This window comes from Alosa alosa, chromosome 1, assembly GCF_017589495.1.
Source record: "Alosa alosa isolate M-15738 ecotype Scorff River chromosome 1, AALO_Geno_1.1, whole genome shotgun sequence".
NCBI classification, from domain to species: domain Eukaryota; kingdom Metazoa; phylum Chordata; class Actinopteri; order Clupeiformes; family Clupeidae; genus Alosa; species Alosa alosa.
This window is the reverse complement of record NC_063189.1, coordinates 50,096,375-50,120,870: the sequence shown is the minus strand read 5'-3', so window position 1 is coordinate 50,120,870 and position 24,496 is coordinate 50,096,375. Positions and strand designations below refer to the sequence as shown.

General features: G+C 41.4%; 1 protein-coding gene across 12 annotated transcripts in view; it reads right to left on the bottom strand.

The window, feature by feature from the left end:
• obscnb (obscurin, cytoskeletal calmodulin and titin-interacting RhoGEF b) overlaps nucleotides 1-24,496 on the bottom strand; it is a 191,499-nt gene that overhangs the window by 81,929 nt on the left and 85,074 nt on the right. For 9 of the 12 annotated variants that reach the window (XM_048246060.1, XM_048246078.1, XM_048246143.1 and 6 more), the window contains 8 exons: nucleotides 24,112-24,381; nucleotides 13,679-13,945; nucleotides 13,215-13,481; nucleotides 12,706-12,972; nucleotides 12,212-12,478; nucleotides 11,694-11,960; nucleotides 9,119-9,169; nucleotides 87-353 (listed from right to left, as the gene is read on the bottom strand). In XM_048246060.1, the coding sequence (XP_048102017.1) occupies nucleotides 87-353; nucleotides 9,119-9,169; nucleotides 11,694-11,960; nucleotides 12,212-12,478; nucleotides 12,706-12,972; nucleotides 13,215-13,481; nucleotides 13,679-13,945; nucleotides 24,112-24,381 (1,923 nt within the window). The remainder of the gene's footprint in view (nucleotides 1-86; nucleotides 354-9,118; nucleotides 9,170-11,693; nucleotides 11,961-12,211; nucleotides 12,479-12,705; nucleotides 12,973-13,214; nucleotides 13,482-13,678; nucleotides 13,946-24,111; nucleotides 24,382-24,496) is intronic. The other 3 variants (XM_048246069.1, XM_048246136.1, XM_048246152.1) reach the window with 3 other exon arrangements.

Sequence of the window (24,496 nt, the reverse complement as noted above, 5' to 3'; positions counted from 1 at the left end):
TAATTGCTAATTAAAAAATTTGTAAATATTTGTTAAATAAAATAATGTAAAATAAAATGAGAAGAATCAACATAATAAATGATTACCTTTGACCATTAATGTTGCTTTGCTTTGTTTTTCTCCTGTGTCACAAATGTATTCACCGCTGTCGTCCACTTTCACACTGTGCACTACCAGTGTATGAGTTGTGCCTTCCTTTTGGATGGAATACTTTTTGCCCTCTTCCAGTGCCACCAAACCTTTCCTCCAGGTGACTTTGGCATCTTCACAGGATGTTGTGCAACACAGAGTGACATCTTTCCCCTCCAGAGCTTCTTGATTTTCTAACTCTTTCGTAAACAATACCATGGGTGCTGTAGTCAGAACATAGAAAGACAGAGAACAAGGAATTATCAGACTCTTCAAAGGAAGAAAATAGTGGAAGCATTCTGAGATTACCAAAGATTACCAAAGATATATTCATCAAACCCCAGTCACTGTAATAGAGGTGAAAACATATGGGACTAACTGTCAGCCTAAATATCTCATGCCATATGGGTCTCAGTTAGAGCTTTTGTTAACCAGTATTTAAACAGAACATTTGTGTTTAACAGCAAAAACTTTTTTTCACAAAAAGACAACTGTATCAGCAGCCAAAACTCTCACTGATGCCAGGCAAAAGATAATCCGAACAGAAACTAGCAGAATCATTTTGAATAAGTTGCTATCGTTTAAGCTTCTGGGGTCTGGGGCCAGATTCAAGCACTTTGGGGATCCTCACATACTCACACGTATTTTTTAAAATTTAAGTAGAAGTAAATAGTTCAGGTACAGTAACACATAAGTGGTAGGGGAGAGTGCGAGTTTCTATAAATCAGGCACGCAGTTTAGGCTTAAAAATGATGACTACCAGTCTGAACTTGCTTTGACAGTAATCAGTTTTAATTTCACTTTAATTTCGCAGTGGAAAATATTATGAGAAACTATGATTAATCTGACTTCATAAAATTAAAAAATTGACCTTGAATAATTAATTACCAAGTAGCAGCAGAGTAGTGGCATGGCATACGAGAGATATGATCAGTGGTAAAATGATGATTTATTAATCATATATCATAAACTTAAAGGTGCTCCAAGCCAGTGTTTGCCAAACTTTTTTTCTGGGGACCCACTTTTTAAAAATGACAAACCATCGCGACCCATTTCACTTCAGATCTAACATGCAACCACCAATATTGTTTGAGGCCACAGGTTAACTATTATATGCCCCCCCAACCATTCTACAGTGCCATATCTAGATACGTAATAGCGCCTACTAGGTCTGGCATACTACCACTACTATTACAGGGATTGGTGATGCACTGACTCCTAAGTTTCCCACAATTCTGCAATTTCAATTACACATGAAACAATGTTAAATATTTTCAAAGCTGTAAAATTCTCGCTCAGTTTTGTACAAACACACAACCTCAGGTTTTCCTCATCATGCTTTGAACACAGTTGTGTTGCATTTTGAGCACCATCAGCGTGGAAAGTTGGAAACGACTACCGAAAAGATAACGTTTTAATGGGCATTCGAGAGTTTGGGGATATTCTTGCATGCTACGCAATCGTCACACTTCAGTAAGCTGTTCCTGTATTTCTAAAGAGAGATGTTGTAGGCTACGTTGCGTTGCAGACAAATGGATAACACCGTCAATTCCAATGTAAATATAGCACACTGATTCTTGAGATAAGGGACAAAAGTACTTTTGAAAAGTGACAAACAAAAAATCAATACTACATTAATTTGAATTGGATATCATCATAAACATAGATCTCATCTATCATGCCTGAAAAGGAACAGTTTTTTTATTAACCACTTTTTATAAAAATTGACATTAATTTTACTAACTTAGTAACTTGTCATTTGTCAACTCCTTCGGACACATGAAAATATGTTTTTTTGTGTGTTTGATTGATCTAAGTGTGTAGAAATGGTGTGCCTTAGCAAAGTTTAGTGATAAATTGCATTATATACACTTTTATTATCATTTTACAATGTTTTGAAATAAGCCATTTTAAATTACCTTAATTTAGTTTACTATTTTTTAATTTTTAATATATACAATTAGTGGTTTTGTGCACACAAGACACTGATGCATGTAGATAAGTTGGTGTTTTAATGTATGAACACACTCAATTGAACAAAATAAATATACATTTTTTATAAAAATGAAAAACCTCCATCTTACAGTGTTGACACACAACTGACGGTGTTGACACACAATTGACGGTGTTGACAAACTAATCGAGAATCAAACTGATTAAAGATATTTGACTAGTTTTGACATGGCAGTATCAAACTTCAAACAAAGAGTTTCTACAGGACCTCAGGCAAGTAAGTTCTATGATTTGCTCCAATTTCTCTCAGCAAGTAAGTACATATAGTGTTTTATCTGTCATTACTGCCTTCGGTGTAGAGCCAAGTATTAGATATTTATATATAATAGTTTGTCTAACCTGCGGGACTTGGACATTGGACAAGAGGTGTTGAACAGGGAACAAGTTGTCCCTGTCAGTTTCAAAATCTTTCACTGGACAGAAACATACATCCCTCCTCCTAGCCTAGTTGCCTGCTGTAGTTTTACTTGTCACCTTGCTATTTTATAGTTGTATCTGGTAGCTTTGTTGACAGGTGACAAGTAAAACTACAGCAGGCAACTAGATCTGGAAGAAAACCAGCAAAGACCAGCTAAAACCAGCGCATAAGCTGGTTTCTAGCTGTTTTTTTTTCCAGCAGGGTTTAGCCATTTGGAACAGAACACACCAGAATAGGCCTGTTTAGTAAGCAGGATTTGATGGCTGCATTGCAAATCAATGCAGAAGTAATCCAAGTATTCAGAATACGTTACAAAATACATTTTTGGGTATGTATTCTGTATTCTGTAACAGAATACTTTTTGAAAGTATCCTTCCCAACACTGCCTACATCTCATGAGTCCCATACGCTTTCCCACCAGTGGAGCTAGTTGGCTAGTTGATCAAACTTTTGCCAACTTAAAAAAAAAGCTTAACTCCAGTCGTGATTCAAAGACCGCTGTTTTCCAGCAACAGCATCCATCTTTTTTGTTTTCAAGTAGCAGGGAATTCACGTGGAACCGTCACAACTAAGCCCGCCCACCGACTCTACACACAATATGATTGACCTGATCAAAGTTTGATTTTTCCAGCTCACAAGCCAACAGAGAGTTGCTAGACTACCCTGGCTGCAAATTACATTTGCTGCTGCTAGGGTACGTCTAGATTTCTAGGCTACCCTCCTCCCATTTTTAGGGTGAAAATTGGCAGTAGGACCACGACGATGCAAAAACTCAACTTTCACATCTTGGTGTTCTATATCTACATCAATGGACTTTCCTAACCACCAGTGATCATCATACACCACTGCCAGCCAATCCCCTGTCTCAATACTGTTGATAATTATATCAACAGTAGCACCCCCAGGATCTTTCAATGGCTCCTCTTCCATTTCATCCACCAAATCTTACATTTCATCTACCGAATCCCCTGCTTCTCCCAACTCGTCTTCCATCTCCTCTATCAACATGGACGGCTCTTCCTGACCCTTGCATCAGTCTGCTGCTCCTCTGAGCAGTCTCTTATACAAAGAGTAGCTGGGGGAAAGCATTGGCAATTCAATAGCACTGCAAGAGCATGATAGTTGTCTGTAGCTAACACCAAACTGGCGAAGCCTATGGAGAAGCCGATACTTCTTTAGAACCTTGCCTGATACACTGCAAAAAATGAAATCTAATCTTATAATAACATCAAAAAATCTATTTGGTATTGTTTATAGTATGAAAAGACTTACCTCTTCAAAGGTCATTTTGACTTAATTTAAGAAGACTTTGACTTATTTTAAGGAGTCTTATCAAGACAAATTTACTTAACGCACTGGCAGACAAATTGGTTTGTTTTTAGGACAAATTTGCTCAATGCACTGGCAAATCTGCTTGTTTTCATGATGAGATGTCTTAAAATAAGTCAAACTTTTCTTAAATTAAGTCAAACGATTTCATGAGAAAGCGCTGGTAAGTCTCTTTATACTGAAAACAATACAAACTAGTTTTTTATCTTGATATAAGATTAATAATCTTGGTTAGATTTTATTAGATAAGCAGTTTTTGCAGTGTAATGCCAGTTGTCTGTGACCTGATTTTTCAACGGCTCGTTTCTGTGCCACATGGGTTGTATAATTCCTTCTCAGCTCTTGTGGAAAAGAAGATATCTCCTAATGTTGGGGTTCAGATGTTGGCTTCCCGTTATCATCCTCTCTGTTTCTGTTCATGGAGAATCTACAATCATTTTATCTGTTAGTTTGACATTTTCTATTTGAGCCTTCTTTTTCCGCCATTCCTGCTTTCTTAGTTTGTGTTGCTCTTTTGTTAATTTCTTAACCTTTTCTTTTAATGCTTTTATCTTCCTTGCGTGTCTTTTCCTGGTTTTTCTCCTCTCTCTCTCAGCTGCAAGGGCACGCTGAGTTGAAGTAGGATCCTCAACAGCCTGGTCCAGAGGACATTCTGGTGGGGTGTCTATTTCATTTAGCCATCTATTCTGCATAGCTCTGGACCTTTTCTTTGCTTTCCTCCAATACTTATTGCGGTGCCTTTTTGCTCTGGGTCCTTATTCTCCTACTTGTTTTACTTTTTTGTTTTGGACCCTGTCCTTCCATCTCTGTCTCTCCTTTTCTAACTGCTGTTTACTGTCTAACTGTCCCTTCTGCTTTCTGGGTCACCGTTAATTCTTTCTCTCCCTTTTCTCTGGTACTGTTTCTTTTGTTTTTGCTCCTGTCTGCCAAGATTACAGATAACAAACAATACTTTTTATGAGTTATTATTATAAGTTATTTGCCATTTGGGTATATTAAGATGTTTTAAGTCAATCAACATGCATACTTAGATCATATTATCATGTTATGTAGTTGTTATACATTACTTAATGAGTATTTGGGAGAAATTTTCCACTCCGTCAGCTTACATGTCAACACCGTCAGACAAAATATCTGACAGAGTTGACGTCTGACGGAGTTGACAAAACAACATGTTTTTTTTTAACTTAATCATGTGTAGTAGATGGTAGCCATTTTGATTTTCCTCTGTTGCCAGCTGCCACTAAACTAAATACCAACTTTTATTTCAAACTTCTTGATTGATTTCAGCTCTACTTTGAAGACAGTGTTGACACATAAAAGCTGTGACCACAGGGATTTCAACTTTCAATGCTGAATATTTTTTTTAAAACAATTATGAGACCATGTGTTGGACTGCTGCATCCATCAACAGAAAGAAGTCAAAGGGGGTCCTCAGGGTTAAAGCTGACCAAAATATGCCTGATTTATTTTGAATTTGAAAAATATCTGACGGAGTTGACATGAATTGAGGACAGATTTTGAAAGGCTGTTGTTAATGTATAACATAATGCAATGTTCACGTTAAGTATTTTGTGATATTTTATTAAGCCATCCAATTAACCTCATAATCATATTTGTGCATTTTGGGCATTTTAAAACACTTTATTTTTGCAGTTTGATACTGTAACCTCTGCGGAAGACGAGTTCATTTGCATGGGCTTTCATAGTACAGTGCTGGTATTTTATGAAATTACTATGAAATAATATAAATATAGCCAAAACTAAAAGTCTAAACATACTGTACAATTCTTTCATATCCAACTTTTAAAGCCTTTTTAAATTAAATAATGTATTGTTTTTTTTAAAGGAAATTGCAACATTTTGATGGGGGACATGTTTTGTCCCTTATCTCAAGAATCAGTGAGCAAATAACTCAAGTCGTTATATTGTAGCCTATTTGTGGAGGTTTCTTTATTTGGAAAGTTGAATCTGCATTTTCCTCCGGCGTTAAACGTTTGCTTGTTTGTAGGCCTACAACAGTGACAAGCTATGTTGTAAGAATGTGAAATGAATAAATATCGGCTACATTTTACAAACGTGACACACAACGTTGCTGTCTGTGCGCTCATTCAGCTCAGAGAGCTGCTGTTCAGTTACTAACCTATCGGCCAATCAGAAAATAGGATTTCTCAACCAATCAGGAAATAGTTTTGTTTTGATGTGGGTCCGCAACGTGGAGACTGCTGGTCCGCGGAGTCGTGGAGTGAAATAGGCCCGGTGCTTCGTCTGATAATTTGCTGCGCAGTTGATCAAGATACTGCGGACCGACAAAAAAAGAAAACAAACATTTCTGCTATCGATGTCATTTAACATGGAGCCATGTAATAAAGTGGTGGTATGAATGTTTATTCAATGCAGGCGTCTGAGCGAGAGAAACTGAAACTAATTGATAACGTTAACATCAAAGCGCCGCTTCAACCTGTTGAATGCTATTTAATTGTTTAACGACACTTAATAGAACAACGTTGATTTTTGGAACTTCCATAGAAACAGAGCAGAGACTGTATAATACAATATATAGCACTGAGTATTGTATAGTCAAATTTGAATATAATATAACGTAGCCAAAAGCTATTGTAGCCTTCTTTCGTTAAAGATCAACAGATCAGTGATTTACGCCTATCTGCTCGCCAAAAAAGCTGGTATTGTGTTTCCTGAATCCTTACATTCAGGCATTCAAATTAAACTTCATTACAGTAAAAAGCATGTATTTTTTTCTCCATTTCCTACCAATGTATGATGCTTGCATGAGGGAAACATCCCAAAACAATAGCACCCATATAATTGTAGCTGTTTTGAGAAGTATTTCTTTTCTTATGCAAGCATCATGCAACCATGCAAAAGCAATGAAACTAATGATATCTTACATTAGTAAAGCAGTCCTCTGATGTGCATGTCACAAAACATTTAAGTGAAAGTGCATGTATAACAATATAGGCATAATAATGATTGTGATAATGATAATGACAATTTGATTGGGAGGGAGTGGGGTTGGGTACGTGTAGATGAGCCCTATGACCCCAAAGTCTGCCATGACTGGGCCTCAGGTCAAAGAAGTTTGAGAAAGGCTGGTCTACATAACCTGCATCAGATTGAGGTTTACAGTGATGCGCCTGAAGGCACGGGTTGAGGACCCAGTCAGTCACTAGGTGAGTAGCACAGTTTTGAAAACGAAAGTTAAGGGTTGTTTTAGGACATGTTTGAGCATGCCTGTTGGCAGCCACTCTGAGTAGTCAAAGGCGATTCAAAACGAATCAGAAAAGTCGAGACAGGACCAATCGTCAAAATTTCGGTGTCCACCACTCTAGTTCATCCAAAACAAACCAGAAAAGGGACTCAAAGTGTTAAATAATGTAATTTTCCTTTAAGGATATTAAACTTTAACTTGTTTAGTGACATCAACACCTAAATGACTCCATTTTCTCGTTTGTGCTTCGTTTGTGCATGATTGTGCAGGCAAAATAAGCATTTGTGCACCATTGTTTCTTATGTTATTAAATGTTATTTGCTGGTGAGTGACGTCACTCAGCACCCCATTAACACCCAAATGACTCCAAAGTAGTTGGAATAGTTTGTGCTTCATTTGTGCATGATTGTGCAGGCAAAATAAGCATTTGTGCACCATTGTTTCTTATGTTATTAAATGTTATTTGCTGGCGAGTGACGTCACTCAGCACCCTATTAACACCCAAATGACTCCAAAATAGTTGGAATAGTTTGTGCTTCGTCTGTGCACAGTTGTGCAGGCATAATAAACATTTGTGCACCATTGTGGAAATAAATGTCAAGTTTTCATTGCAAAGCTGGCATGAGAGAGCTGGCAACAGATTTTCCTGGGCTTTCCTGGAAGCGACTGATGGAAACTGAGGTGACAGTACAAACTTTGAATTAAAACGGTTTCTTCACAGCTAATGAGTAGAAAATGCATTGTTTTGTCACGTAAGGACATTTTAATGACATTTTGAGTCTGTTAAGAAGCAAAAAAGGCATGTTTAATTGATGCCCCCAGACCTAGCATTGTAGGTCAATGGAAGTACTGGGGCCGTATTCACAAAGCCTTTTATCTTACCACTAGGTGTACTCCTAAATCGCACTAAAAGATTTTAGCTAGGAGTTTTCTCTTAAAAGTTATTCACAAAGCCTTTCAGACCTTCTCTTAGTAAGGAAAAATGACAACTCCTAAACTAAGAGTGAGTCTTCGTTGCTATGGATGACGTCATTACTCATGCACGAGCTTGACTGAAGTGACCACCTCGATTGGCTGATGATTGTAACGCGGGAATGATTCCAAACACCTCCCTTACGATGATGAGTGACAGGTGACAGGTCTGAGAATGCGTGCGCTACACAAGTAGTGCGAAGGACGGAATATGATGAATAACTGAATAAAAAGGCCTAGCCTAAATGAATAAAGAGTAAGGCAAAACAAATAGCCTAGTAGCCTAATGAAACATAGGCCTACGGATTGATGCAGTCGGCTAGGCTATCTTTGCAACATTATTAAATTAATTTGTCACCATATGCCTACGTTTGCAAAGAGGAGAACATTTTAATTTGATTCACAATGAAATGTTACATTTAATTTACATGTTGACAATGAGTAGTTTTGGTTGTTGTTGGTGGCATTATAGCATCCCTTTTATGCCTACAATGCAAAATTGTTCCCTCGCGATTGGAAGCTCCTGTTGCCGCATACCCATTTCAAAACATCGCAACATGACATGCCACAAAAAGCTGTTTGTGAATAGGTCTTAGTGAGTTAGGAGTCCTCTCGACTTCTTTTTAAGCTGTCCCAGACTTAGGTGCTACTTTTAGGTCTAAAATGCTTCGTGAATTACTTTTAGTGACACGCCCATTATTTTTAGGAGTTTAAGTATTTTAAGTTAGGACACGCCCATTATTTTTAGGAGTTTCTCCTAAATTCGCCACTTTTAGCCTTAAAATTCTTTGTGAATAAGGCCCCTGGCCATTAACTGCAGCTACTCTAGTTCAGTAGCACCGATTTTGGTCGTTATTTTTCCTATCGACAGTACTCAGCGACGTCTAGCGATCAAGGTTATGTTTGGTGTCCCCCAAGGTTACATTTTAGACCCTATTTAATTTTCATTATACATGCTCCCCTTCAGCTCAATCTTTCAGAAAAACAATTTTCAGTATCACTGATATGTAGATGACACTCAAATTTACCTTCTAGGCACCCCTGATAGTGCCTGCTCCTTGGACAACTGTTGGTTGGAGCTGGAAGGCAAGAAAGTTCCTATAACTAAATGAAAATATAGATGAAATGGTCCTTTTTGCACCTCCTAGCTCCTAGCAGACTTAAGCAATGCACTTGGTCCTCTATCTAAAAATCTTTTATTGTAGCTCCATTGTAGCAAGACTGCAACTAGTTCAAAATGCAACTGCTAGATGACTAACTGGAACAAAGAAGGAGCTCATATCACCTGTGTGGTCAACTGTACTACTTATCTGTGAAATACAGAATAGTTTCCTGCAAGTCGAGTGCACTCGATGTTGACCCAGTGGTTTTTGGAATGGAACTATCCATTTTAAAAGTATTTATCACTGCTGTGAATTATAATTAAATGGAATGTTTAATGCAATGACAATACCAACGATTATTTGCATTCCTGCTGAATGTTTTAAGACAGAATAAATGCAAGCTTGCTTTGAATACTGAAATTGACAATATTGTCTTAGCCATATCCTTGGACAGGGCTCAGATCTCCAACCTCAGCAGAAGTAAGAGCAGGGGTGAAAGAAGGCCTGTATGGACCAGTACTGTGCACCGCTTTCAAGATCCTGCCTGGACTAGTGACCTTGTGCCACCCTGGTGGCCATTTTGTGTATTGTCCTGTGTTTGCTTTTGCCTGTTCCCCATGTGCTGTTTACCTGTCTGCTGTCATGTCAAGTCAAGTCAAGTCAATTTTATTTTTATAGCACATTTAACATGCACAAAGTGCAACACAAAGCGCTCCACAAACAAGACACATAACAAAAAGACAAAAGATGCCGAACGGAGCGGCGTAGTCACCAGCGTTCCTGCGACATCAAGACAAACAAACAAATTTACAACATAACAATTGACACACAAGACAAAAGATGCCTGATGGAGCGGCGTAATCGCCAGCGTACCCTAGACACCTAACGGTAGACATACAAGACAGGCAACAAACAAAAATGAACAAGTAATAAAATAAATAAATAAGAAATTAAAATAAAGAAAAGTCTGTGTTAACTTAGTCCAACTCAGTCCAATGGCATGGCGCATAGCTGCGTCTTCAGACCAACCCGGAGGATCCAACGTTAACATAGACCTTCTGTAAGTGACGTTAGTAGGCCTACTTCAGTCTAAAGATCACTGGAAGCATAGAAGCTAACCGTCTGAAGTCAACGCATGCCAGTAGGTGTTCCCGACAGCCATGCAAATGACTTGAACCATAATTTCATTGGTTGGTGCCGTCCGTCGATTGGCTTGATTGGGCGGTGCCGTCTGTCGGTGCAGCAACAGCTGAACTTCTCAATGCGAGCGACGGGAGAAACGCAATGCAACGGACCCACAATTCAGTTCGGCAACGGATGACGTAAGCCCATGTAAAGTGAATGGGATGCGTCTCCAGCACTGCAACGCACGCAGCTGTGTGTAGAGGCCGTTGGTGAATAAAGTGGTTTTTTTTTTTTTATTTCTGCCTGGAGAAATGTATGTAGTGCCAGCAGAAATGTAAAACTACTTTCACCCCTGAGTAAGATGATGTGTAAATGTCCTGGTCTTAATAGTACATCCTGTACGTCTCAAACTTCCAGTAAAACGTATCCAGTCCTGTCATCGACAGGAATTCTCTGATGATCCTTTTGTCATGGATTATGTCAAGTGGTGGACAGACGATATTGTCAAGGGAACTGGTGTACCATTTTGTGGAGTGGTGTGGGGATCATTTCCTCTTGAATGTTTTAGAAAGACCAGCATGAATTCACACACCACATCCCTCCTTGGAGAAGAAGTTGAAGTAGTGGAGGAATACAGATACTCTGGTGTTCCCATTAAGAAGAACAGCCTGGATTGGAAATGTTCCACTGAGACCATCTAAAGGAGGAGACAGCAATAGACTCCACTTCTTGAGGAAATGTTGGCCCCTTAACGTGTGTGGCAAGATCTTTTACCAGCCTGTTGTGGAAAGTGGAATTTTTGTGTAGCCATCTGTTTAGGAAGCAGTGAGGAAGCAGAGTCAGTGACACTAAAAAGCTACACAAACTGATAAAAGAAGGCTGGCTCTGTGTTAGGGACTTCTTTGGAGGCCATAGAGGTGGCTGTGGATAAAGGAATGCTGAAAAAAAAATGCTCAACATAACCGACAAGATTTTACATCCTTGTTATGGGCTGCTGGTCATATATCGGAGTATTTCCATTTGAAGGCTTCCTCAGCCATCATGTAATAAGGAACTTTCAGGAAGATATTCCTGTCCACAGCATCCACCCTGTATAACAACTGCCTTCTGTGGCGGAAGATCAGACTCATTCTTTGAATGGCAATATAAAATGCACATAAAAAGCACATTCAAAATTGTACCCATCTCTCTGGATAAAATCAACTTTTATACAAATGTCACTGAAATCCGAAAGGGTGATAATTAAATTCCCATTTTTTGGTGACCTGACATAGAATGACCTAGTTGTGACCAAAGACAGACAGAAATCTACCAATCGGTTTGTTGAAGAGAGCACCATGGAACAAATGGAAAGAAAAGTCATAAAGCATCTTACCACTGATTTTAATGAAGGCTTTGCTATGGCTGGCTCCTGAGATGCAGCAGTAATCCCCAGTGTCCTCACACTTCACTGAATAGATGGTGATCTCAACAATGGCTCCAACTTGCTTCATTTGGTATTTCTCTCCAGATGTGAGCACTAATGGTCCTTTCCTCCATTCCACAGGTACTCCAGGCTTGGAGAGCTCACAGCGTAGAGTTACACTGCTTCCCTCAACAGCTTCCTGGCTCTCAAGGTCATGAATGAAGGTCACAGGCAATGCTAAAGAATGATTGTAAAGTTGTGAAACCCAAGGCCATTAAACACAACAGACATGCATAAACTCAGACTATTAGCAACAAGTGATTACATTTTGTATGTTTTAGCCAAGAAAAACAATCAGACAACAACATCAGACAACAATGGTCAACAACTTCTGTGAATGACACAGACAATGGAGACACAGATAACCCTTCCTTCAAAGTGCAGGCGTAAGATTTGTGATGTTCTGTCAGATTACATGAAAATTATACCGTTTACTTTGATGCTGGCAGATGTCTCATTGTCTCCACAATCACAAACATACAGTCCAGAATCTTCAGGTATCAGATTTGATATCTTCAGCTCTACAATGGATCCAACTTGCTTCATTTGGTATTTCTGTCCAGAGCTAATCACTTCAGGACCTTTCTTCCATCCAACAGGTACACCAGATTTGGAGAGCTCACAACATAGAGTGACACAGCTTCCCTCGATGGCCTCCTGGCTCTCAAGTTCATGTACGAAGGTCACAGGTAAAGCTAAAGAATCATTGCAAAGATATGAAACCTAGGAAAGCTATGCCCAACAAACAGACTCTGTGACGGGTGGTTTTACACACTGTATAAATTGGCTTGCCAAGACAACAATCAACAACTCTTACAAATGACACCAAAGGCAAGTGCAGAAACACAGATGGTCTTCTCTTCACAATCATTGTACGTCATTGTAAAATATGTTTTGTTAATTGGGAATGAAATTATCGTACCCTTTACTTTGATGTCAGCTGATGTGCTATTGTCTCCACAATCACAAACATAGACTCCAGAATCTTCAGGTTTCAGATCTGAGATCTTCAGCTCTACAGTGGATTCAACCTGCTTCATTTGGTATTTCTGTCCAGACTTGATCACCTCAGGGCCTCTTCTCCATTCCACAGGTACTCCAGGTTTGGAAAGCTCACAGTGTAAAATGGCGCTGCCTCCCTCTACAGCATCCTGGCACTCAAGTTCATGTGTGAAGGTCACAGGTAAAGCTAAGGAACCATTACAAAGATATCAAACCCAGGAAAGCTATGCCCAACAAACATACAAGTCAGACTCATCGACAAGTGTTTTTACACACTGTATACATTGGCTTGCCATGAAATCACAAGACAACAGTCAACAACTCTTACTAATGACACCAAAGGCAAATGCAGAAACTCAGATGGCCATCACTTTACATTGTAAGCCACTGTGAGAGATGTTTTGTCAGTTGGGAGTGAAATGATCGTACCCTTTACTTTGATGTTGGCTGATGTGCTATTGTCTCCACAATCACACACATAGACTCCAGAATCTTCAGTTTTCAGATCTGAGATCTTCAGCTCTACAGTGGATTCAACCTGCTTCATTTGGTATTTCTGTCCAGATTTGATCACCTCAGGGCCTCTTCTCCATTCCACAGGTACTCCAGGTTTGGAAAGCTCACAGTGTAAAATGGCGCTGCCTCCCTCTACAGCATCCTGGCTCTCAAGTCCATGTGCGAAGGTCACAGGTAAAGCTAAGGAACCATTACAAAGATATCAAACCCAGAAAAACTATGCCCAACAAACATTCAAGTCAGACTCAGCAACAAGTGATTTTATACACTGTATACACTGATGTGTCACAAAATCAAAAGACAGAAGGTAATGACACCAAATGCATTGCAAGTAATTGTAGGAGATGTTTTGTCAGTTAGCAGTGAAATAATCATACCCTTTACTTTGATGTTGGAAGATGTATTACTGCCTCCACATTCACAAACATAGGTTCCAGAATCTTCTGGTGTCAGAGCTGAGATATTCAGCTCTAAATTAAATCCAACCTGCTTCATATGGTATTTCTGTCCAGAAGTGATAACTTCCGCACCTTTCCTCCATTCCACGGGGACCCCAGCTTTGGAGAATTCACAACGTAGAGTGACACTGCCCCCTTCTACAGCCTCCTGGCTCTCAAGTTCATGAACGAAGGCTAAAGGTGATGCTGCGGGACCATTTGTTGAAAATTGACCACCGAACATCAACATATAAATGAAACACAGAAGAATGAGTCTGGTGTAGAGCAACACCACAGTCATGGACAAAAACAGCAACAAAGACATTCAGCCGATTAGGCAGCACGTGGTTAATTTTAAACACAAAAGAACTGGGCTAGCATGCTGTTGCCTGAAAAGTTGTGGGTTCAATTCCCAGCTTCCACCCACTATGAAACAAAACCCCTTAGGGACGGTTCGTTATTTATTGTGGGGCCACCGGAGGAAAATAGGGGAGGGTCGTGTCTTTTTATTCTTTGTTGGGGGGAAGGTCACCCAACTTTTTTTTGTCTAGGAGGGGGGGGGGGGGGGGTCACCCATCTTTTGTATTCATGAAAAAAGCAAAAAATCAAAGTGGCTTGTTTGATTGTTGATTTCTGTCGCCATATAACGTTCTCTTTCGTTCCATAGCCGTCAACATTGAACAATGAAAATAAGGGAGATTTCCCGGGTTTCTCACGCAAAATACGGAAATGTCAACATTCAACCCTTCCCCATTAACGTTGGAAGGGTTGGAGCAACAAAGTAGCCTACTTTAACCTATATTCATTTGGTCAACTTTATCCGGCCCTAAAAAAGCAAAATTTACCTTTGGTTTACTTGTAGTTTACCGTGTAGCCTAACTTTAAACAGTGTGCATGCTTAACATAGTAAAGCATACTTGTGCTTCATTCATCCACACATCCAGCTCCTAACGTTTTGACAAGCATTTCTACCAATTCACCTTGTTCCTGCCAATCTCTAGCTTTGCTGTCTCCATCCTTTCTGTTTTTGTTGTTTGCAAAAAAATATATTATTGTTAACCAGCAACAAGGGCAATTTGTTAATCGCTGTCATTTTCTCTCCTGCGCAAACAAAAATGTGTTACATTCCAAGTAGCAGTGCGTAATTCTGCTTCATAAAGTTGAACAAATACATTTGGTTATTTCATATAAATAGCCATTTTATGGTTTACAGTGTAGAGTTGGTAAGTTATGGTAGGCCAACTTGGAGTGAAAATACAAACAGGGGGAATTCTTTGTCTACGTAGCTGAGTAGCCTGATGGTAGGCAGGTGCGCACGTAGACATCCGGCCGAACACTGCAAGCGGCAATGAATCGTGCTCTCACGACAACCACGTCGTTAACTTAAATAGGTTAACATCACTCTAAGTTCGCATTCAAGCAAGCAAAACGATGATTTGAAGACATCTGTTTCACTGGAAGGGCAAGGGGGTAACAACAGGACAACACAGAGACAGGCCAGACGGCAGGACTAATGTTATGAGAGTAATACAGTAATATGGGATATTCTACGGGAAAATATTAAACGGCAAGACAGCGGGGGAAAAGTTAAAATACGTGATAAACCAGGAAAAAGTTGGCATGTTAGGTATTTTTCGGTCCCTGTGATTATTTGTGAAATTGTGCAAACAGCCTTTTTAAGTCATTTGAGAAGGAAGGAGTGGTAGCATGCAAGCTCCCAAATTGACGCTCGCCTGAGAAATGGAGTTTTTGGATAATGTTCAGCTTGGCAGCTTTACAATGACTGAGGAAGCCTAGAGACGAGTCCATAGCAACCAGTTTATGTGTTGAATTTGTTATTACTCAGTGTGTTTTGTTGAATGGTCTCAATGTTTCATTGTTTTATTTCATGTGAATACTTACTAGAGGAGTAACTTATTTCAAGTAGGTTAATGCAGTTGCAGGAAGTGTGCATTTAGTTTCCATGCTTATTGTGTTTCCACAACAATGTTAGTGAGTAAATGTACTGAAATGGCCACCATCTTGGTGAAGTGTGATGTGTAAGATCAGAAAGCAGAGGTTGATTTTAGAACGGTAGCCTAAGTCAATGTTTTTTTCATAGCGCTTAAGAGCGTGGGCGGAAGACATCGACAATTGGCCGGGGAGGGTCATGTCTTTTTTGAAAATTCTGCTAGAGGGTCATGCAACTTTTGATCAAAGCACTCAAAATCCCTCCGGTGGCCCCTTTTATAAATAGTCCCTTAATTTCACCCCTTATATATACATGCCTTACTTTTGACCTTAAAACTCTTCTATAATTAAGCAGTTTTTATATAGAATTGTGCATAGATTAAGGTTGATTAAGGAGAAAAGCCTACTAAATATACCCCTTACTTTTTCTATTTCCCCTTAATTTCCCCCCTTAATCAAGGAATCCCTGAATTAACACCTTAAATGTATATAAAGGGGTCACAGCTTAAAATGCCGTTTAAGGTCAAATTAAGGGCCCGTTTTACAAATGAAGGGCCAATTCATATAAATGAAGTGGTTTTGGTATGTTTTCAGGGGTTATTTAAGGCATTTGAGTACATCACTTTTCGTAGTGACCGATGTGCCCTTGAGCAAGGCACTTAACCCCAAGTTTCTCCAGGGACAATGTGGTCACTTGTAATAGAATTGACATATGTAATTCACTTTGGATCAAAAGTATCTGCTAAATGAATAAATGTAAAATGTAAATGTAATGAGGAGAATACTGAAATCATGTCAGTATCATATCAGTATCAGAGCCATGATTAGATGTGTATATATCTCTTATCCATCTTTTATTCAAAATGGAAACCAACTCAACACAAAACAGTGAGCATGCCTTTGCCTTTAAATCACAACGCATTCAACATGAGCATACCTTTAAAATGACAATTGTCTTATCGGCTACTCTGAATAGCGGAATTTTTATTTTATTTTAATGGGAAAAACAAGCGGTTCTGGGACCAGTTGGACCCGGAGAAAGAATTATCAACACATTATTGCACCACGACTTAGCAACCTGATAAGCCAAGGTGAGAGATTTAAATTGAATTCTGGCCACTATAGGAAGGCAGTGAAAAGTAACTAAGAAAGGAGTTACATGTATCCTCTTTGGCTGATTAAAAACCAGGCTTGCTGCAGTATTCTGACAAACCAACATGATCTTGCAATTGACCTATATGCTCAGAGAAGTTAAGTTGGTCATCAATTATGATGCCCAAGTAACATGCCGATCTATTTGGAGTCAGTGATGATGAGTCAAGCTGGATGTTAATTTGTTGGGGAATAGCTGTTTTAGCTGGATACAGAGAGATTAAGCTGAAGGTGCCGATCTTTCATCCAGACTGAAATATCCTTAAGGCATGCAGAAATCTGATGACAAACGGTAGAGTCCTCAGATGGGAAAGACGGTCAAAGTTGAGTATCGTCCGCATAGCAGTATTAGCCAAAACCATAGGAGCAAATGATCAAAGAAGGTGGGCTACGCTTTAAATGCAGAAGGAAGACGCAGCTCTGGAGGTTCAGTTGGCCACCGCCATAAGCGGTAAACTATGCTGGCCTCCGAGCTCATATGCTGGCCTCCGAGCTCGTAGTTCTAACACCATTGTTAACCAATAAATGTTTCACCATGTTCTCAGTTTTCAAACCTGCCTCTGTCTGCTTGCACTCAATTTTTCTTACAACACGAGCTTCAACTAGATGGTACGCGAGATTAAAAGGGCAATGTTGGAAATTAAACATGATGCCTGGAATGCATAAGAAAGTGTCACGTTTTTGTGTCGGATGGTGGGGGCATGCGAGCCAAGTCAGGATGGTGGTGGTACGCAGGGAAAAAAGTTTGGGAACCGCTGGTTTACAGTATCAAAGGCTGCAGATAAGTCAAGTAGAATTAATACTGATGACTGAGTAGAGGAATTGGCTACTCTCAATGCTTCAGTCACCGATAGAAGAGCAGTTTCAGTAAAATTACCACTTTTGAAACCAGACTGCTTAGGCTCTTGCAGGTTTTTCTGATATAGGAAGTCACAGACTTGCTTCAAGACCACTTTCTCCAAAACCTTTGACAAGACAGGGAGAAGAAAGACAGGTCTGTAGTTCTTCACATCAGTTGGATTATGTGTACTTTTCTTGAACAAAGGCTCTTTGCCTGTTTAAAAGAAGAAGGAACTATTCCAGAACTGAGTGAAGTATTAAACACATGCGTGGCCGCCGGTAGAACAGCAGGTGTGATAGACTGCAGTACACAGAACACAATCCAAAGGGCATGTCGTTGGAGGACTTTGCTGAAACAGTAGAGAAACGTCTTCTTCATTAAGAGGAGAGAAAGAGTCCAATGACACCACAAGGCAAACACAAGGCAAAGCTTTCTTGAAAGGCTCATCAAACTGGGAACTGAAAAAGTCATCTGAGGCCAGTGAAGTAGATTTTTTCTCAGCAGCTCTAAGTTCCTTTCATACTAAACATATAACGTTTGTGAGCCATGGGTAACGGGGTTAAGAACAAGTGGGTCTTGTGGAAACAGGATATGCTGTGTTCAGACAAGACAAGAGTTCTCCAATGTCTCAGTTAACCTTTTAAAATGATATCAGATTAGTAAACAGAATGTGCATTTGCAACATTGGATGAATGGTTGCTGATAATGGGCAATATGGCGTTTTACAAACGGAAGTTCGGGAGGAGCATGACGGAATTCGCTACGCCTCCCTCTTCAATTAGTCAGGCTATTTATTCACAGTCTGCCTGCCATAGTTGCAGCATCAGTGTGATTTTACTCACGAAGACGTGCTACACCGCTTGCAAAAGACGTGACCAAGGCAGGTATTATGGAGCTCAACCGGTAGCGATTTCGAGGAAGACTCCTCTGTCATTCCTCCCACTCCACCTACTCTTCCCAGCCCCGCTGCTCCCGGCCGTGAGCGGCCACGTCAACTTGCATCTTCTCTGGAACCAAGACGCCGTTCGCGCAGGTTGGCTTCCCCAGCCCCTTCCCGGGCTTCCAATCGCTTGCCGGTTTCGCAGGGCAGCGATAGCCGCACGACCCGTAGGAGAAGAGCCAACCCTTGGACCATCTCAACCCCTAAGAGCGGAGTTGGATGCGCGTGGGATCCCTTTTCCCTGTTCCGCAAGGAAAGCAGTCCTGTTTCAACTTCTCCAACATGCAGATTCCCAGCAGCAAGCTTCCCTGCATTCACCAACTACATCTAATCAAGGACAATATCAATATTTTCCTGATTTTTCTCCTGAGCTTCTCCCCAGTCAGGGCATTGAGCAGGAACCCGATCCCCTTTCCCTGAGCAACCGAGCACCAGCGCTGCAGCGCGGAGCTCAGTTCCTCCGGTGCCTTTCCCTCTATCTCTACAGCAGGCTTTTCCGACCCAGCAAGCTATGGTTGCCCGGACGCAGCCCTTTACCTTGCCCTCTGCTACAGCTGTCTCTTTCTCTGTTCCAGCCAATCAACCCTCTCCTCATTTCTCTTTGCCGAACCAGGGTGCTGTGCAACCTCCTCCCCCTCCCCCTGTAGCGACCACGTCGCTGCCCTTCCCCTTTCCCCATCCTCTCCCGCGGGCCCGAACCACGTTCGCTCCCGCGTCTCTTGGTTTTCCCTCACCCCTCTTTCCCTGGATTGGTGCCACCACCCTACCCGGTTCCGGCTTCTCATCAGCTCCTTCCTCCCACTCACACTCAGCCAGTCAGCCACCCCTACAGTGCATATCCCCAGGGATCCGTTCCCCATACGGGCTTGACAGAGGCCAGCGCCTCTTTCCGTTTGCCCGCCTACACCTTGGCTTCAGTAGTACACCTACCTCCTCCGCCGCACGCCCCCGCTAATGAGCCTCCTCCGGTGTCTCCCACTCTTCGGAATCAGGTCTTGTCAGGTGCGGACATTGATTTGTCTTCCCTCCTTTCGTCTCTGCCAGACATGTTTCAAACCAGGGACATTGAGTGCAGTCCGGTTACATTAACACTCAAGTCCGCAGGCCCTGCCACTCGCATCTTGTCCTTCCCTGAGTTTGCGGTGGCTTTCACAAGATACACAGAGGTTGTTTGCTCCGTATTCCCCCAGAGGCGCCGCGAGTTGAACGAATACTTTTCCATCATAGCGGGGCTAGCCATTTCCTTTGGGGGTACTCATTTTTATACATATCACCGGCTATTTTCGGCTAAATGTGCAGCCAGAGTCGGGCTATGGAACCAATGTCCTTATTGGGGTGCTTTGGATGTTGAATTACATAATCGTGTGTTCCTGGGCTGTCGCATGGCTACATGTAGCTACTGCGCTGGCGCCCACGCGCGTCCTGTTTGCCCTGTCTTTGTCTCTAACAATAAAAAAAATTAAGAAGTATTTAAGTACTCCTATTAATGTGTCCGCTCTAGCTATGGAACTAGTGTCTCATCCTAACAAAGAGTTTGTTAACTATTTGCTTTCAGGTTTACAATTTGGTTTCCACCCAGGCGCTTCAGCCATGCCAACTCAATCCTTCACTTGCAAGAATCTTCTCTCCGCTGAGGAAGATCCAGAGGTAGTGAATACCCTGTTGGCAAGCGAGGTTCAGTCCAGGTTCATGATGGGCCCGTTCAGCGAACCTCCATTTGCAAATTACAGGATTAATCCTATAGGCATTGCGGTCATGAAATATTCAGGGAAAAAGAGGCTCATTATCGACTTCCCCACAATTGTCTCGTACCCAGCATTAATAGTCTCATCCCCTTCGATGATTACTCAATGTGCTATCAGAAGGTAGATGACGCCATTAAACTGATTAAAATAGCCGGCCTAAACAGCTGGCTGGCTAAAGCAGACATCACCTCGGCTTTTAAAGTCATGCCCCTTCATCCCGATTTCTAGCACCTGTTCGGAGTCTATTGGCAAGGAAAATTTTATTTCTCTGTACGTCTCACCTTTGGGAGCCGCAGCAGCCCCAAAATTGTTGATGCCCTTTCAGAGGCACTTTGTTGGATTTTACAAAATAACCATAACATTACCCTTCTAGTTCATCTTCTGGATGATTTCCTGACCATTACGATAGCCGCACATTAACTAAAGTCGAAGTGCTATCTTCACTAGGCCATCTCAATTTCGCTATGCGCGTGATACCTCAGGGCCGACCGTTCGTGTCTCACCTCATCACTGCAGCACATTCGGTCCCGGCTCTTAGAGATCCGGTAGCGCTCGATTTCCAGAGTTTAAGGGACCTTGAGTTCCCTTGAGCGGCTATTTTAAGGTCAATGGAACGGTCTCTCTCTGTTCTATGACGAACATGTGTGTTCCCCCGCAGACCTCCAGCTCTTCACAGATGCCGCGCCATCGGTTGGGTTTGGGGGTTATTTCAGTGGTCGTTGGTTTGCCAGTACCTGGCCAACCGAGCTCGCTAATTTATCTCCAGAAGAGGCATCTTCTGCCGTATACAAAATGTATCCCATTGTAATTGCAGCACTCCTCTGGGGTAGCGAATGGTCGGGCAAAAGTGTCCTCATTTACAGCGACAATCAGGCGGTAGTTCATGCGATTAATAAGGGCCGGTCACATTCACCCACTATTTGCCCTTTTTTGCGTCGCTTAATCTGGTCCGCTGCCTGCAATCAGTTCATTGTAATTGCTGCTTATATTCCAGGTAGCCATAATGCAATTGCTGACTCCCTCTCTCACTTCGAATTTCAGAGATTCAAGAAATTAGTTCCAGAAGCGGACCCAGAGGCGACTCCAGTTCCACCCTATTATCTCAAGACTCACTCCATTCATCTAGCTCTTCACTCTGTGGCACCAAGGACACTCCAGTCTTACTGGACTGCTTGGTCTTTCTTTCAAATTATTTCATCGCTCACACTGTCTACCATTTCCTACATTTGATCTCTTAACACTCTCCTCCTTCGTGTCATATGCCCACTTAATTTTAAAAATTAGGGCCGGCACGATTAAAGTCTACCTAGCCGGTATTCATTTCTTTTACAAAAGAATATTCGGCTCCGATTGCGCTGCATTTTCCAGCCATCATATCTCGCTCCTCATCAAAGGTATCCGCAAGCTGGAACCAGCTACCCCTGACCGTCGCCTTCCAATCACCATCTACATACTCAGCAGCTGCATACAAACCTTGAGATTTGGCTTTATTTCCCCAACTCAGATCTTACACTAACCGCCATGTTTACACTCGCGTACTTTGGGCTGTTGAGGTGCAGCGAGTTTACCACCACAAGCTCCAGGTTTAACCCATCCATCCATCCACGGGTATGTGATCTTCAGATTTTGGATGCAGACACAATCTGCTTCGTCATTAAACAGAGTAAAACTGATCAACTTAAGAAAGGACAATCAGTATTCATTTTCAACATCGACTCTCCCCTGCAGCCCTATTACATTTTGGCTAATTACATTACTTATCGCACCTCCCTTGCATCCCCCTTTGAACCCCTCTTTGCTACAGATGACAGACACTCCGTTACTCACTTTTGGTTCCAAACGCAGCTCAAAGCTGTTCTAACGCAAATCAGAATCCCAGCACACCGTTACTCAACTCATTCATTTAGGATTGGTGCGGCCACCACTGCGGCAAATAGCGGTCTGTCCGATCAAGCGCTTAAAACACTCGGCCGTTGGTCCTCTGACGCCTATCACTCTTATATCAGATCAAATCTCTCTGATCTGAGGAAAGCGCACCTTGCGCTCTCCTGTTGAATTTGTTCCGCGTAGGTTCAGGCCATAAGGTCCTTCATATTCAAATGCAATTTTTGGGGTGTATGGCGGAATCCTGCCCGACTCCTGCCTGCGCAGTCGACTCCGGCACGATTCCGCAATGCCCTTCAGGACCATGACCAGAGACCTCGCCAAACTTGCTCTTCTATTATGATGTTATGTATTATGCTTTATGTTTGTGCAAATTCAGGAATGTGAACTAGTGACGTAGATATTGCATTAAAGATCAGCCAATGATCGAGGACCCTTTTGCAATTATGTTAGCACATAATCTGAAAACTGCTGCCCTGATTAAAAAAAAAACAATGCAAAAGCTCTCAGCTGGTATTCTGTCTATAATGGAGTGGAATGGAAGTTTTTAAGTGTCTCCAAACTTTTGACTGCTAGTGTAGATTTAACAAGGCTTTGCACAAATGTTTTGTGGATCAAGTTTTTGTAATTGAGTTTTTTAAGTTAATTGCAAAATTGCTTCAGCCCTAGAAGCAATGCCCTTCAGACAGTCTACAACCCAACCCTGATACATTAGTATACACCAGTTAGAAAGTTGATGATAGCTAGCTTTAATGTAGTTTTTACTAGGTAAGTGGTTGTTAGCTTGTTAGCTTGCTACTTCAGACAAAAACTCCATCTACTGTAAAGCCCCTATTTTCCACCCTGGTGCATGGCGGAAAACCCGTTTTCCACCCAGTGCAAACTGTATTTTGGCATTTTACACGTCTCAGTTTTAAACAATGCGCCAGGAGGTGTGGTGATGAACAACCTAGGGAGTGGTCTGGCGCGTTGTCTAAAAATCGCTATTGTACACTACCTAAAACGCATTGCACCACTGACCAAGAGAAACCTGGTCAGAAGTCTATGGCGAGTTGTAAATATGTTATTTTAAGAGCGCATTGTCAACAGTCATATTGGCGGGTGCACAATGCACCATTCTTCTATCATCCATGAACGTGCACCAATGCATGTCCATGCAAAACAAATCACAAATTACACGATTACAATGGGAAACATAATTAGAATAAAGATATTATGAAATACATCTCACAATGAGTAGTTAGTCACCATCATTTGCAAATTGGTAATGACGATTAAAAGTGATTAGGGGAGAGGCGAGAGACACATATGGAGCATAGCTGAAGACGCACTGTCACGAGATATAAGCAACTCCTCTGCAGGATAAACATTGTTTTACTCAGTCATTTGAACAATATTAGGGTAAGTGTGGCTTTTTCAGCCTATGTTTTCGATGGTAACCCATTATCAGTCAATAGTGAAAGTAATTAACTGTGTATAACTGTTTTGTTGTTGACTGACTATGCTAGGTTTTAGTAAAGCATAGTTTAGTGGAATGACTGTTCCATATGGTCTCGCAAGCAGACTCCTTCAAATGCGCCGCTGACTGTCAAAATACTGATGCATTCTTTGACGTCGCGCTTCGCGCTGTTAAAGGGAATGACAGATGTCATTCTCATTGATTTAAATGACGTTACGCCCCAAACACACCCATGACTGATTAAGAAACCTAGGATCGCCTTGTTGCGCCATCCGCCCAACGTTTGATAACGAAAACACTCCCAATGTGGACTGGACATCCTACTAAATTTGAATAAGCTTTTGACTAGTGACCCTGCACTTTAGACTGTAATGATAGGGCCCTAAATGTGCATGTACATACCCTGGACTTCAAGGCTGGCTTTTGTTGAGGGTCCACCCAGGATTTCACAACAGTATGTCCCTGAGTCTTTGTCAGTGACATTGTAAATAGTGAGCTTCATGACTTTTTCTTCCTGGCTGATGTCATACTTTTCACTTTTTTTAATGGCCTTCCCATCCTTGGACCATTTGATGTCAGGGCTGGCCTCAGACATTTCACAAATAAATACAGCATCCTCTCCAGACACTGCACAGACAGTTTGGAGCTCTCTGGATACAATGACAGCAGTGCCTACAACAACACCAGATGAATGATCACATTTCAGGTTACATTTCTATGAATCTGTACAATAATGACAAAGGGCATACTACATGGAGCATGGTATAAATATACAGTATAAGTCAGT